Consider the following 15,462-nt stretch of genomic DNA (forward strand, 5'->3'; position numbering starts at 1 on the left):
ACTCCCACAAATGAGGGCCATGGATTGCAAACAAGATTTGTTAATTTGCAGACACAAAAAAGTATTTTTCCTAACAAATTCATTCAAGACTATGTTGCAAAAATGAATACACCCCAAGGAAAGTCTTAGGAGCAAAGCTAAATTTTAGACATCAAAATCTTAATTAACAAGAATTCAATGATTCTAATTATTCATTAACCTCCCTGGCGGTATTCCCGAGTGTAGCTCGGGGTAGAGTTTTAGTACCAAAAGCGGTAACCCCGAGATACACTCGGGCTTACAATGCGGGGCTGCATAGGGAGTCCCTGCAGCACTTACCTTGTCCTTCGCTCCCACAATGTGTCCCCTGCAGCGTCCCCGGCCATCTCCTCCGGCCGATGTCGTCATCCGGCTTCTGTGTTCCAGTCCCTGTGACGACGGGACGTACGGGCGCCGCTGCCGGCGGCGGCGGGAAATTTGAAAAATGTAAAAAATGTCATTTTTTTTCAAAAAACATTTTTCACAGTAAAACATTCCTGTATCAAACCATTTCACATACATTTTGTCCCGAGTGCTTTGTCCTGTGCCCTGCCTGCATTTTGTGCGTTCTTTCTGCCTGGAAACTGAGAAACGTCCATGGCGTCCAAAAAGTGTCCCTTTAGGTCAAAAGCAGGTTTAGACCAGCTAGAGAACAGCGATAGTAAATCAGAACCACTTGCAGAATTGAGTGATAATGATTCGTGGGGAAAATTCGTCATCAGACACCGAAAACGATTTTGCGACTTTGCTCAGCAATGTACGAACTTGGCGCTCTATTTCAAATTTCAGTGGTTTTGGTTTGAATATATTATTGAATTAAATGTATTATTATTATATTATTCTTTTTTATGATTATTTATTAAATTATAATTTATGATTTCGTGTTTCAAATTTTATCATACCCGGAATGTTTAATAGACTCTTGTTCGGACAGATTTCAGTGAGTTATTCCTAAAAATTACAGCCTACAATAAAAAAACGACATATTTCCATGTAAAATAATGGTACCGCTTTCAGCACCAAAAAACTGAAATAATCATACCTATAGGGAGGTTAAACAGGTTTCCAGCTGACAGCTGATTATGAAAGGGCGTTACTTAACAAAGAAAACCCCTCCCCATTTCATGCTGTCAGTAAATGGCATCACATGGAAGAGAAATGTCACAAGGCCTGAGGAAGAAAATTTTTTGTTTACACAAGAAAGGTGAAGGCTGCAAGAAGATTAACACATGTTTACTTATCAGTCAGAATACTGTAGCAGAAGTGATACAAAAATGTAATAAAGATGAAACTGCAACCATCTCACGGAGACGTCTAGGCCATCTATGGAAGTTAACACCTCGACAGCAGTGACATCTGATGAGAAAATCACCATGCAAGTTCACTGCATTTAGCTAAAGAAGTAGAAAACCAAACTGGGGTGATTGTTTCCCATGACACAATACAGCATACACTGCAGAGGAATAGCATGCATGGGTGTCGTTCACAAAGGAAGCCTCTCCTGAAGCCCATGCACAAAAAAGCCAGCCTGGAATTTGCCAGGATGCATGCTTAAAAAGAAGACTACTGGGACTCTGTACTCTGGAGTGATGGGATCAAAATAAATGTTTCTGGAACCAATGGCTTCAAAACTGTATGGCATTGCAAAGGTGAGGAGTACAAAGAGAAAAACATGGTGCCTACAGTGAAACATGGTGGTGGCAGTGTCCTTTTTTGGGGCTGCATGAGTGCTGCTGGTATAAAGGAGCTGCATTGTATTGATGGTATCATGAATTCACAGATGTACTGCTCTATTTTGAAAGAGAAGATGTTCAGTGCCCTTGGTTGTCGTGCACTTTTACAACCTGACAATGATCCAAAACACACATCTAAGGCCACTGTTGCATTTCTGAAGAACAGAGAGAAAGCGCTTCAGTGGCCAAGTATGTCTCCTGATCTGAACCCAATCGAACACCAATGGGGAATTCTGAAGAGACAAGTTTAGCATCACTCTCCATCCAGCATCCAGACTCTAAAAATATGTTGCCAACTTGTTCATTCTATGCCTAGGAGAGAAATCATGGAGGTCATACAAAATACTAGATGGAGTAGTTTTTGTTGTGGGGTGTATTCATTTTTGCATCAACTAATTTGAGTAAAACTGAAGATTCTGTAATCCAAGTTATATTATTAATCTTACTTTCATGTAATGAGCTAAACAAATGTTCTCTGAAATTCAGTTGTGTCAAAATTCTAGAAATTGGCTTGTGTTCATTGAGATATTGATTAAAATCTTACTTTTCAAAAGGGGTGTACTCATTTATGCTGAGCACTGTATATCTGAAAATCTATCAGTCCAGATGTACTGGCAGACATCTTGTTTCATCAGTTCCAAAAATGTCAGCACAATACAAATACCCCCTAAATTACCCCTTTTTGGAAAGTAGACAGTATGAGGTATTTAGTAAGCGGCATGATGAGTTTTTTGAAGTTGGCATTTTTTTGTCATACTTCTTTGGAAAATGAAGAAATTAAAAAAAATGTTGTTCACAATTTATTTTTTCGTACATACTGTCACTGATGCAGTATAGCGTCATCATATAACTGATGTGGCGGTGATTAGGGACACTGGCTGGTGACAGTATTAAAAAAAAAATAAATTAAATTTTTTTCTTTTTTATTACTTTTTTTGTTTTTTTATGATTTTTTTTTTAAACCTACTGTGACCAGAGTACTATAATGTTACATTTTACTTTTCTGTGGAAAAGATCAGGACTTTTTGTTTACACATTAAGACTGCTTATAGCAGTGAATATCACTGATATAAGCAATCATTGTACTGAATGAAATCAATTCCCTTGGTGTGTTTTGTTGTGATTAGCTATAATTGGCCACAGATAATCACATGGTAAAGATGGGATGTGATTGGCCCTATCTGTACCATGTGATCACTGTGACCAATCACATCTAGCAACACAATTGTACACAATGAATAGCTTGAATCAAAGCCATTCATTGTTTACAATGAATGTCATGTGAACTACTGTGGTTGGTCACAGTGATCACATGGTACTGGCAGCAGGCTGGCACAGTGATCTCTCATTGGCTTTGTCTGGTGGTCACATTGGTGACAGATCACGCCCTCAAGAAGACGTATAGCAAAATGACGGCCAGGCGGGAAGTTGCTAAATGTACTTTTAAATTGCAAACATTGGAAGTACCCGAATATGACTGGGTTTCAGCCTCTTGCAATAATCCTGTTTAGCAGCAGAGCTCAGACTTTGAGAGGGAGAAGCAGCATAAGGAGCCAATCTGTTCATATGCCGACAGGGGGGCCTGCTGATAGCAGGAGAGAGTAGAACGACAGAGAGATCAGCTCATCAATGTGCTTCTCCTTCACTGTCCAAAAGCTGGCAAGGTACAAGAGCTGTAATTGTTAGGTACACATCAGAGAAAAATCAGGTATTTTACCCTTCTGCACAGAGCTGTGCTGTGTGGCAGAGCTGTGTAAATCTCAGAACTGGATGGGTAGAAATATAAATCTGAGCTGATTATAGTAAAACCTGTGCTTTGCCCATGCAAGTTAGTTAGGGACACTTTTTCTAAAGACAGCTGCCTAAAATGGGATTTCTTTTACTTAGGAAACATTTCTGCTCACTTCCTTGTTGTATCTCGAGAGGGGGAGTAGAGGAAAATCCCAAATGGGGGAAGATTTAAAGAAGAATTCTAGGCATTGTATATTTTGTATATAGTTAATTGGTCTAACTTGGAACATTGTAACTACATATATATATCATACCTGGCCAATACCCCTGAATACTGGAAATCACTGACATAGACACCGCCTCTCCATTGATCTCCACTTGCTTCCAGGTCCCATGCACATCGACTGGCCTGCTGTATTGTGGAAACAGGAGGTTGGGGCAATGGCACCACCTCCTCCAATCAAAGAACATTTTGTATTCATTAAGAAAATGCAGTGTTCTCTGAAAGGTGCCTGTGCCGAGTGGCCGAACTCCTTTATTCACAATGCATAAGGCTGGCTGCTCAGCACGGGACCAGGAAGCAAGTGGAGATCACTGGAGCAGTGGTGTCTGCTTCTCTAATTTCCAGCTTCCAAGGTCATTGGCCAAGTATGGTATATGCAGAGTTACCTTGGTCCAAGCTGGAGCAGTGTACAGTTGTGTTCAAAATAATAGCAGTGTGTTGAAAAAAGTGAATAAAGCTCAAAATCCTTCTAATAGCTTTTATTTCCATACACACAAATGCATTGGGAACACGACACATTCTATTCCAAATCAAAACATGAAGAAAAATATATCAAATTTATGTTGTTCCTCTAAAAAAATTGAAGAAAAGTGAATATTAGACTGTTCAAAAAAATAGCAGTGTTTGTATTCTTTACAAACTCAAACATTCACTATATAAACTTAAAAATGTTTGAAGATTTTGCTTTCCTTTGAATCACTTAATGAATATTTGGTTGTATAAGCACTGTTTCTGAGAACTGCTGTACATCTGTGTTGCATGGAGTCAACCAACTTCTGGCCCCTGTGATCAGGTATTCCAGCCTAGGATGATTGGACTACATTCCACAGTTCTTCTCTATTTTTTTGTTTTGCCTCAGAAACTGCATTTTTGATGTCACCCCACAAGTTTTCTATTGGATTAAGATCCGGGGATTGGGCTGGCCACTCCATAACGTCAATCTTGTTGGTCTGGAACCAAGATGTTGCACGTTTACTGGTGTGTTTGGGGTCGTTGTCTTGTTGGAACACCCATTTCAAAGGCATTTCCTCTTCAGCATAAGGCAGCATGACCTCTTCAAGTATTCTGATGTATTCAAACTGATCCATGATCCCTGGTATGTGATAAATAGGCCCAACACCGTAGTATGAGAAACATCCCCATATCATGATGCTTGCACCACCATGCTTCACTGTCTTCACAGTGTACTGTGGCTTGAATTCAGTGTTTGGGGGTCGTCTGACAAACTGTCTCCGGCCACTAGACCCAAAAAAAAGAACAATCTTACTTTCATCAGTCCACAAAATGTTGCGCCATTTCTCTTTAGGCCACTCAATGTGCTCTTTGGCAAATTGTAACCTCTTCAGCACATGTCTTTTTTTCCACAGTGGGACTTTGCGGGGGCTTCTTGCAGATAGCTTGGCTTCACATAGGTGTCTTCTAATTGTAACAGTCCTCACAGGGAACTTTACACCTTCTTTGATCTTCCTGGAGCTGATTGTTGGCTGAGTCCTTGCCATTTTGGCTATTCTTCTATCCATTCGAATGGTAGTTTTTCGCTTTCTTCCACGTCTTTCAGGTTTTGCGATCATTTTAGCTGAGCAGCCTATCATTTCTGCACTTCTTTATATGTTTTCCTCTCTCTGATCAACTTTTTAATCAAGGTACGCTGTTCTTCTGAACAATGTCTGGAACGACCCATTGTCCTCAGAATTTCAGAGAGAAATGCACTGTAGCCACCATGTACAACATTTGCGGTCTTCCTTCCTTAAATAAGGGCAATAATTGCCACCTGTTTTTCAAAGAATGAATGACCTCACTAATAGAACTCCACACTGCTATTATTTTGAACATGCCCCTTTCAATTAGTGATTCAATTACACAGAATCAGCAGCATGCATGTCATGACTGTTTGGACTGTTGGATTTCTATTACTTTACTACACCTGCTAGTAAATTATTTGCCATGTAGAAATATCATTTCTACCAAAAACAGTAATTGATCCGGTTAGTGATGTCTGACTGCTATTATTTTGAACACAACTGTATCTATGTATTTACCATGCATGAAATTCTTCCTTAACTATACCCGACTCTCTTCAAAACAAAAAATAAATGTTTGGGCTTTAGATATTATTTTAACTTACATAGTATTTATATATAACTTCCCAACAGATGTAAGAAGGTAGCTGGTGACCCCAGACAAACAGCGTCCACGTATAACTAAAATCAAAATTTGGGATGCACTTATCATTTAAATAATGCATTGATGTTTTCTCTTCCTTAGTCTCACCTACAACTTTTGGAACATAGATATGATCCTCAAAGAGTATACTTCAAGCAACAAACCCTGTGTGACACGTTGGGTGGAAACCCTTGCCCCATTGTCACCATCACTGCCACGCCCAAGTCAAAATCTAAGAACCACAAGGAAGAGTTTTGTAAGTAAAGAACAGCCACGTAAAGTGAAACCTCATAATGAGATCTTAAATATCTTATTTTCCAAAACACATGGGAAATATAAGCTAACACGTGAAAAGATGATTTGAAAGCATTAATTAGCAATTAGTGCAATTTAATAAAATATGGAGTGGTAAATACAGTAAAACTACTGATATGCATTCAGTAAGGAAATAATGACATTTAATGGATAATAGCTTAAGGGAGGCTTGCTTTTATTTGTTCTTTTCATTAATGCAGCTGAGAAAAGTTAACCATTCATATAATTCCCTTGCTTATTATGAAACAGCAAGAGGAAAAGTAATACTTTAAGGGCATCACTTATATTTCAGGTTATGGTGGAAGCCAAGGGCTTGAGCCATTCACTGGGTTGTTACATTGCGGTAGCAGTTCCCTGGTCTACCCTCTGTTAAAGTCAACATCTATGGTGGGGAGGGATTTGCTGATCCTACTACATTATCAGTAATGTAAAATAATTTTTAAAAGAGTTAAATCCCATGGCTAGAATGGGACCTCTCATTTATCCCATGATGAAGTGCACAGTAATCATATGGATGGATATTGCTGCTTGAGTCTCCAAGAGATATAAGAAGATGGTCGATCATTCATCCCATGTTCATTCAGTTGAAATATCAGTAAAATTAGCCTTTAATAAAAGGATGTAAGGGTACACCGTGATGTGCAACACATATCAACCATTTTGAAAATTGATACAGCTGTTTGGTGTAGGCCAGTAGTCTCCAAAATGCAGCCCGTGGGCCAGATGCAGCTGTTTGCTTGCCCTTATCTGGCCCATGAAGCACTATTTCTGTCACTGACACCAACGATAAGGGCATAATTCCTTCTACTGATGCTGACAAAGGGGCGCTATTCATTCCACTAACACCAACAATGAGGCATCATTCCTTCCACTGACACCAACAAAGGGGCACTATTCCTTCCACTGACACCAACAATGGGACATTCTTCCTTCCACTAATACAAAATATTTGCACTATTCTTCCCACCAATACCAATGATGGGGCACTTTTCCTCCCAATGATGCTGACTAAGGGGCGCTATTCATTCTACTGACACCAACAATGAGGCATCATTCCTTCCACTAATACAAACTATTCTCACTATTCCTACCACCAATATCAATGATGGGGCACTTTTCCTCCCACTGATGCTGACAAAGGGGCGCTATTCATTCTACTGACACCAACAATGAGGCATCATTCCTTCCACTGACACCAACAAAGGGGCACTATTCCTTCCACTGACACTAACAATAGGACATTCTTCCTTCCACTAACACAAACTATTCACACTATTCCTCCCACCAATACCAATGATGGGCACTATTCCTCTCACTGACGAAAACATTGAGGCACTATTCGTTCTACTGATGCTGACAAAGGGGCACTATTCCTCCCACTGACACTAACAATGAGGCACCATTCATTCCACTGACACCAACGATAAGGGCACTATTCCTTCCACTGACACCAACAAAGAGGCACCATTCTTTCCACTGACACCAACAAAGGGGCACTATTCCTTCCACTGACACCAACAATGGGACATTCTTCCTTCCACTAACACAAACTATTTGCACTATTCCTCCCACCAATACCAACGATGAGGCATTATTCCACCCACCGACGCCAACAATGGGGCACTCTTCCTCCCACTGACACCAACAATAGGGCACTATTCCTTCCACTGATACCAATGATGGGCAATATCCCTCCCACCAATACTAATGGGGCACTATTCTTTCCACCTGTACCAATGATGGGGCACTATTCTTCCTACTGACGTTGACAATGAGGCACAACTCTTCCCACTGATACAAACAATGGGGCACTATTCCTCCCACTGACACCAGCATTGGGGCACTATTCCTCTCAATAGCACCAACAGTGGGGTACTGTTCCTCCCACTGACACCAAAAGTGGGGTACTGTTCCTCCCACTGACACCAACATTGGGAGCACTGTTCCTCACACTGACACCAACATTGTGACACCATTCTTCATACCAACACCAACAATGGGGCACTATTCCTCCCAGGAACACCAACATTGGGACAAACAAAAAAGCACTGCCCAATTGAATACTACCATGCATAAATAACAAATTCATTTGAACACGTGCAAAACAACTTGTATGTGTTTAAATGACTCTGCTATTTATGTATGATATTATTCAGTTAGACATGACTTTAGTGTTTGTTTGAAATTTTGAGGGCCTTACCAAAGCAGTAGTCTATTATATTAATGTGAGGTTTATTTTCTGGTTTAATTGTTTCACATAAGTTGATATCACATTATTTAGAGCTATTTACCCTTGCACCAGTTATAAAATATTAATTTACCATTGGGACGCTATGCCTCCCACTGACACCAACATTGGGAACTATTCCTCTCCCTGACACCAACAATGGGACTCTATTCCTCCCACTATTGGCATTATTCCTTCTCCTTCAAACCACAGGTATATTTTTTCCTACTTCCACTGTGAAACCAAGCCTGAAACATTGTTTGCTCCCACTGATGCCGGGGCATTTTCTACTCCCACTGGCCACAGTCCTAAAATCCACCACCCCCTAAAATCTGAAGGACAGTAATGTGGCCCTTTGTTTGGAAACCCATGGTGTAGGCAAATGCAAACTATCGATCTGTGATTATCTGTGGTATAGGGCATGCTATTGCGCCAAATGTCTTTTACTAAAATGAACCTTTTGGCAGATACTATTCCTGGAAATGTTTCTCCATGCTTGGATTTATATTGTATGTTGTTTTACCTATCTCGCATTTGAATTTAAATAGCAGTAACCAAATGTTCACTCTTTTTGATACATGCAAAGCAGGTTGTTTTCCTATCACAATACCTTTATAATTACAATGCTGTGTTTATGTTCATGTTTTATGGACTTATGCTGTTTTTCATTTCGTTAACGCCGTGTGTGCATTTGGCTGGTGTTTACATACCCCATATGTACTGCAAAAAATCCTAAAGCTTTGTTTAATGCATATGAACACAGATTGGGTTTGAATTTTGTCAGCCAAAACTGTTGTAACTAGCAAAGACAAAATAGCAAATGTTGAGATTCCTAAATTCATGATTGAAATAGTCTTGCATAGTCTGGTATGTCTTAGTGCATCACCATGTCTCTGCAGAGTGGGTCCTCAAGGCTTGCCATGGAAGAAGTCACAATGGGTTATTATTTTAATATATTATCGATTTCATGTCATCACATCTGAACTTAAAGTGGAATAAAATCCAAAAACAAAACAAAAAATTATATTGCATTTTACCAATTCTTATATGTGGTGGCTGCATTGGTTTTCTTTTATTCAGCTTTTTCCCTTTATTTTCTGCCTCTTGATTTGGCCAGTAAGGGGTCAATTCACTAAGGGTTAAATAACGACAGAAATAAATGCAGTAAAATAACACATGTGGTAATTTTTTTGCAAATTTTCAATCCAGTAAGAATTTTGTGGTAAATAGCTCATGTGGTAAGATATATGTATTGCGGTTTCACAGTTCGACATCACACGGCAGCTGGTTTTTAAGGAAGCCGGACGCCGTGTCCTTAACAACAGATAACCGCTGTGTCCTTAACAACAGATAACTCATCAGCTGTGTCCTTAACAACAGATAACCGCTGTGTCCTTAACAACAGATAACTCATCAGCTGTGTCCTTAACAACAGATAACCACTCTGTCCTTAACAACAGATAACTCATCAGCTGTGTCCTTAACAACAGATAACCGCTGTGTCCTTAACAACAGATAACCGCTGTGTCCTTAACAACAGATAACTCATCAGCTGTGTCCTTAACAACAGATAACCACTCTGTCCTTAACAACAGATAACTAATCAGCTGTATCCTTAACAACAGATAACTCATCAGCTGTATCCTTAACAACAGATAACTGCTGTGTCCTTAACAATAGATAACTCATCAGCTGTGTCCTTAACAACAGATAACCGCTGTGTCCTTAACAATAGATAACTCATCAGCTGTGTCCTTAACAACAGATAACCGCTGTGTCCTTAACAACAGATAACCGCTGTGTCCTTAACAACAGGTAACTCATCAGCTGTGTCCTTAACAGATAAACGCTGTGTCCTTAACAACAGATAACTAATCAGCTGTATCCTTAACAACAGATAACCGCTGTTTCCTTAACAACAGATAACCGCTGTGTCCTTAACAATAGATAACTCATCAGCTGTGTCCTTAACAACAGATAACTCATCAGCTGTATCCTTAACAACAGATAACTCATCAGCTGTGTCCTTAACAACAGATAACTCATCAGCTGTGTCCTTAACAACAGATAACCGCTGTGTCCTTAACAACAGATAACTCATCAGCTGTGTCCTTAACAACAGATAACCACTCTGTCCTTAACAACAGATAACTAATCAGCTGTATCCTTAACAACAGATAACTCATCAGCTGTATCCTTAACAACAGATAACTGCTGTGTCCTTAACAATAGATAACTCATCAGCTGTGTCCTTAACAACAGATAACCGCTGTGTCCTTAACAATAGATAACTCATCAGCTGTGTCCTTAACAACAGATAACCGCTGTGTCCTTAACAACAGATAACCGCTGTGTCCTTAACAACAGGTAACTCATCAGCTGTGTCCTTAACAGATAAACGCTGTGTCCTTAACAACAGATAACTAATCAGCTGTATCCTTAACAACAGATAACCGCTGTTTCCTTAACAACAGATAACCGCTGTGTCCTTAACAATAGATAACTCATCAGCTGTGTCCTTAACAACAGATAACTCATCAGCTGTATCCTTAACAACAGATAACTCATCAGCTGTGTCCTTAACAACAGATAACTCATCAGCTGTGTCCTTAACAACAGATAACTCATCAGCTGTGTCCTTAACAACAGATAACCGCTGTGTCCTTAACAACAGATAACTCATCAGCTGTCAGTAAACAAACCATGTCGGAAATTAAAAATGATGAAAAAACAGCGTGGGGTGCCACCCCCATCCATACCAGGCCCTTTGGTTATGTTATGGATTTTAAGGAAAACCCCACACCAAATTTAAAAATAATACGGCCCTTAGGTCTGGTATGGATGTAAGGAAAAACCCATGCAAAATTAAAAAAAAAATGGTGTGGGGGTCCCTTCACAATCCTAAGGGATTTTGGGTCTGGTATGGATTTGGTGGGGACCCTGTGCAGTTTTTTTTTTTATTTTGGCATGGGGTACCCCTTAAAATCCATACCAGACCCCTAGGGCCTGGTATGGATTAGTATCTGAAAAAATATAGCATGTAATACTGCCAGAAAAACCCTGGTGATAAATATTGCATCTTTTTCTACTTTCTGTTCTGTTTGTGAATTCTACTTAACAGGTTACCGCACGATCTTTTGCAGTATTTATCAACACATATTTAATTTTGTGTTAAATACCCTTGGGGGGGGGGTTAATACCATTAAGTTCATTATAGGCATTTGTGGTGCGGTTTTAATGCTTGGAAACACCTCAAAACCACACATAGGGCATTTGGGGAGCATTTAGGGAGCATTTTTAATGCTTGTAAAACGCCTGTCTAATGCTATAGGGGCATTTGGGAAGAAGTCAAGTGTGAACAAACCCTAAAGCAGGCCAACATGAATTCTGAACGATTTTTCGATCAAAAATCAAAAACATCGTTCGTTCTGTAATCCGATGGTGCCACCAATGATTTTGAAAATCGGTCATTTTTCACAAATTTTCCAGCATGCCCGATAAACGAAATGGGGAGGAACCACGAAAATTGGCTGGTGCCAACAGAGCAAAAATCAGCTGGTTATTCTTAGGTCCGATTTTCGAACTAAAAATCGTTTGAAAATCAACCCGTGTATGGCTGGCCAAGTGGGTTTCTAGAGGAGTTTTTTAGCTGTAAAAACGCTGTGACACTAAAAAACGCGGCAAAATGCAGTAAACCGCTGCACAACGGTGTTTTTGAACTTTTTTTTTACCAAAAAAAAGCTAAAGAACACAAGCATGGAAAAACACCGCTAAACATGGCAAAACGCCGCTAAACACTAATGCAAAAACGTTAAAAAAAGCTGAAAAACTCACTAAAAACTAAAAACGAATGCATCCACCACTTTTAAGGATGGGTATGGTGCGATATTTACACTTATTGTTTTTAGGCTTGTTCACTCTAGCGTTAGTGTCTGAAGAGAGATCTGTATTTGAATCGCTCTTCAGAGAGAATTCGACAGATGGTGAGTAGGCATTGTAGCGCCTCTTTACCGCTTGTTTTAACCTCTGGGACCCTGCACTTGTTTGTCACAATCGTGTGCATTGCATGCGGTTGTGGAGTGGTTGTGGAGCAGCTCCAATTATTTGAATATGGGTTGCAATTGTCGGGCAGTAGTGCCCGCTGTGTATTATTCTTGCCTCAATCGCAGCATGTGTACATAGCTGGCTTCCACATCTTAATTGGGAGTGGTGGGGGCAGCAAAACAGTGGATAAATCATGGGGTTTTTACCCCCCCAACCACTAATATGTATGAGCCCTTTGTGTTTAACACCACTGTAACACACAGAGGAAGGACTGAGTCTATGCCTGACTTAAGCTGTCCATAGGCGGTTCAAATCGCTGCCTGTTCAGCAGGGACCAGCTGAGATTCAAATCATGTATGGGCTGGCTGAACGTACCCAAGTTGATCAATCAATCAACTTGTGTACAATCAGACTGTCAGATTTTGCATGCGATTATTGCTAGCGGCTATTATAGCAACTAGCAGTTCTCACTGTGTTCTCCCGGAGGCACAGCTACCCCCATTGGGAGACCACAATGGCTTTGCAGGAAACTATGCTGATGGGGGAATCAAGTGATTTTTTTCACAGGTTGCAGGAAAGAAAAACGCTCCATCTATGGCCGGCTTTTGATAACAGAACCCAGTGAGAACAGGGCTTGGCTAAACACATCCTAGTTTACAAATACCTCTCCATAATTCATAGATAGAAGCAATCCTTTGTTGATATTGGACATGAGCAAACTGTTTGCCCTGCCAGTGATGCAGATCACCCCCTTCCAATTTGCAAATTATCATGAATTATTAATGCATGTATTAAAAGAGGTATAGACTTCATAGAGAGAGATATCATGTTACCCCGGTACAGATCATTAGTAAGACCTCATCTGGAATATGCAGTTCAATTTTGGGCACCAATTCACAACAAGAACATTGGGGAACTGGAGGAAGTACAGAGAAGGGCAACCAAACTGATAAGAGGCATGGAGGAGATCAGCTATGAGGAAAGATTAGAGGAACTGAATTTATTTTCTCTTGAGAAGAGGAGATTAAGGGGGGATATGATCTCCATGTATAATACATAAGGGGGGATATGATGAACATGTATAATACATAAGGGGGGATATGATCTCCATGTATAATACATAAGGGGGGATATGATGAACATGTATAATACATAAGGGGGATATGATCTCCATGTATAATACATAAGGGGGGATATGATCTCCATGTATAATACATAAGGGGGGATATGATCTCCATGTATAATACATAAGGGGGATATGATCTCCATGTATAATACATAAGGGGGGATATGATCTCCATGTATAATACATAAGGGGGGATATGATCTCCATGTACAATACATAAGGGGGATATGATCTCCATGTATAATACATAAGGGGGGATATGATCTCCATGTATAATACATAAGGGGGGATATGATCAACATGTATAATACATAAGGGGGGATATGATCTCCATGTATAATACATAAGGGGTGATATGATCTCCATGTATAATACATAAGGGGGGATATGATCTCCATGTATAATACATAAGGGGGATATGATCTCCATGTATAATACATAAGGGGTGATATGATCTCCATGTATAATACATAAGGGGGGATATGATCTCCATGTATAATACATAAGGGGGATATGATCTCCATGTATAATACATAAGGGGGGATATGATCAACATGTATAATACATCAGTGATTCATATAGTGAACTCGGTGTAGTTATTCACCCTGAGGTCATCACAGAGGACAAGGGGGCACTCTTTACGTCTGGAGGAAATGAGATTTAATCTCCAAACATGGAAAGGTTTCTTCACAGTGAGAGCTGTGAAAATGTGGAATAGACTTCCTCGAGAGTTGGTTCTGGCCAGCTCAGTGGATTGCTTTAAAAAAGGCCTAGATTGTTTCTAGTATACAGAATATAACTGGATACTGACATTTATAGGCAAAGTTGATCCAGGGAATATCAGATTGCCTCTCGGGGGATCAGGAAGGATTTTTTTTCCCTGCAGGAGCAAATTGGATCATGCTTTGCTGGTTTTTTTGCCTTCCTCTTGATCAACTGTGGGTATAGGATTATAACTTTTTTTTTAATGGTTGAACTGGATGGACTTTTGTTTTTTTTCAGCAAGACTAACTATGTAAGTATATAACTTCCGGAAGCTGTGAAAATTTTACCCAATTTGCTTTTCCATTGGAGACCTAGAGCTAAGTTACGGAGTATCCATCCATCTCTAGTGGTGGTAGTGGGAGTACAGATGTAGGAAAGACACGAAGGATAACTCTAATGCCATTCATGCTACAGTACAGAAGCACTTAGCTTGGATGAATTGGTCTCTTACTACTTTGTGGAATTGAATTTAAAAATAGAAGCTCAGTAGGATTTCTTCTTCTATCACAACTATTGCTGCGGCCCCAGACATTTTTATCATGGAATGACGTAGCAGAGGAGTGTGGTGCTACTGATTCTTCTTTTTAGATAGCTGCTGTTAAATTGTTTTTCTTACAATTTACAGTAATTACGCCTACCAGTAACATATATTTTTTTATTTTGTTTGGGGGCCTGCATAGGGTGTTTTGATTGATAGAGGCGCTTTGGAAAGTATGTTGCCGTGCAACAAAGTGTGTGTAGGGGGTTCAGTATGAAGGAAACACTTCAATAAATGTACTTTTTTATTTACTGCAGTCTAAAATGGAACGCGTGATTTACTCTCTTACTCTTTGTGTAGGGAGAATATAGCCTCATTGAAAGAAATTGAGACTTTCGGTCCTGAACTCAGTTTGAGACAGACAAAATCAAATTTTAGCACTGCAGTCCAATAGGTCCAATTTTAATAATAAAATCATTTCCTAAGTTTTAAAAGAACTTATGGAAAACAAATGAAAAAAGTGCAGCGCAACTAATAAGATGTGTCCAACTCAATATAGATGTGCATAAATATATCATT

The 15,462-nt window shown here is 39.7% G+C and overlaps 1 protein-coding gene across 1 annotated transcript in view; it reads left to right on the top strand.

The window, feature by feature from the left end:
- AGBL1 (AGBL carboxypeptidase 1) overlaps positions 1-15,462 on the top strand; it is a 924,602-nt gene that overhangs the window by 347,853 nt on the left and 561,287 nt on the right. The window contains exon 17 of the mRNA XM_089687659.1: positions 6,031-6,184. Coding sequence (XP_089543785.1) covers positions 6,031-6,184 — 154 coding nt within the window. The remainder of the gene's footprint in view (positions 1-6,030; positions 6,185-15,462) is intronic.

Source organism: Staurois parvus, unplaced genomic scaffold (assembly GCF_062004578.1).
Source record: "Staurois parvus isolate SC_StPar_1 unplaced genomic scaffold, SC_StPar_1.0 ptg000432l, whole genome shotgun sequence".
In the NCBI taxonomy this organism is placed as follows: domain Eukaryota; kingdom Metazoa; phylum Chordata; class Amphibia; order Anura; family Ranidae; genus Staurois; species Staurois parvus.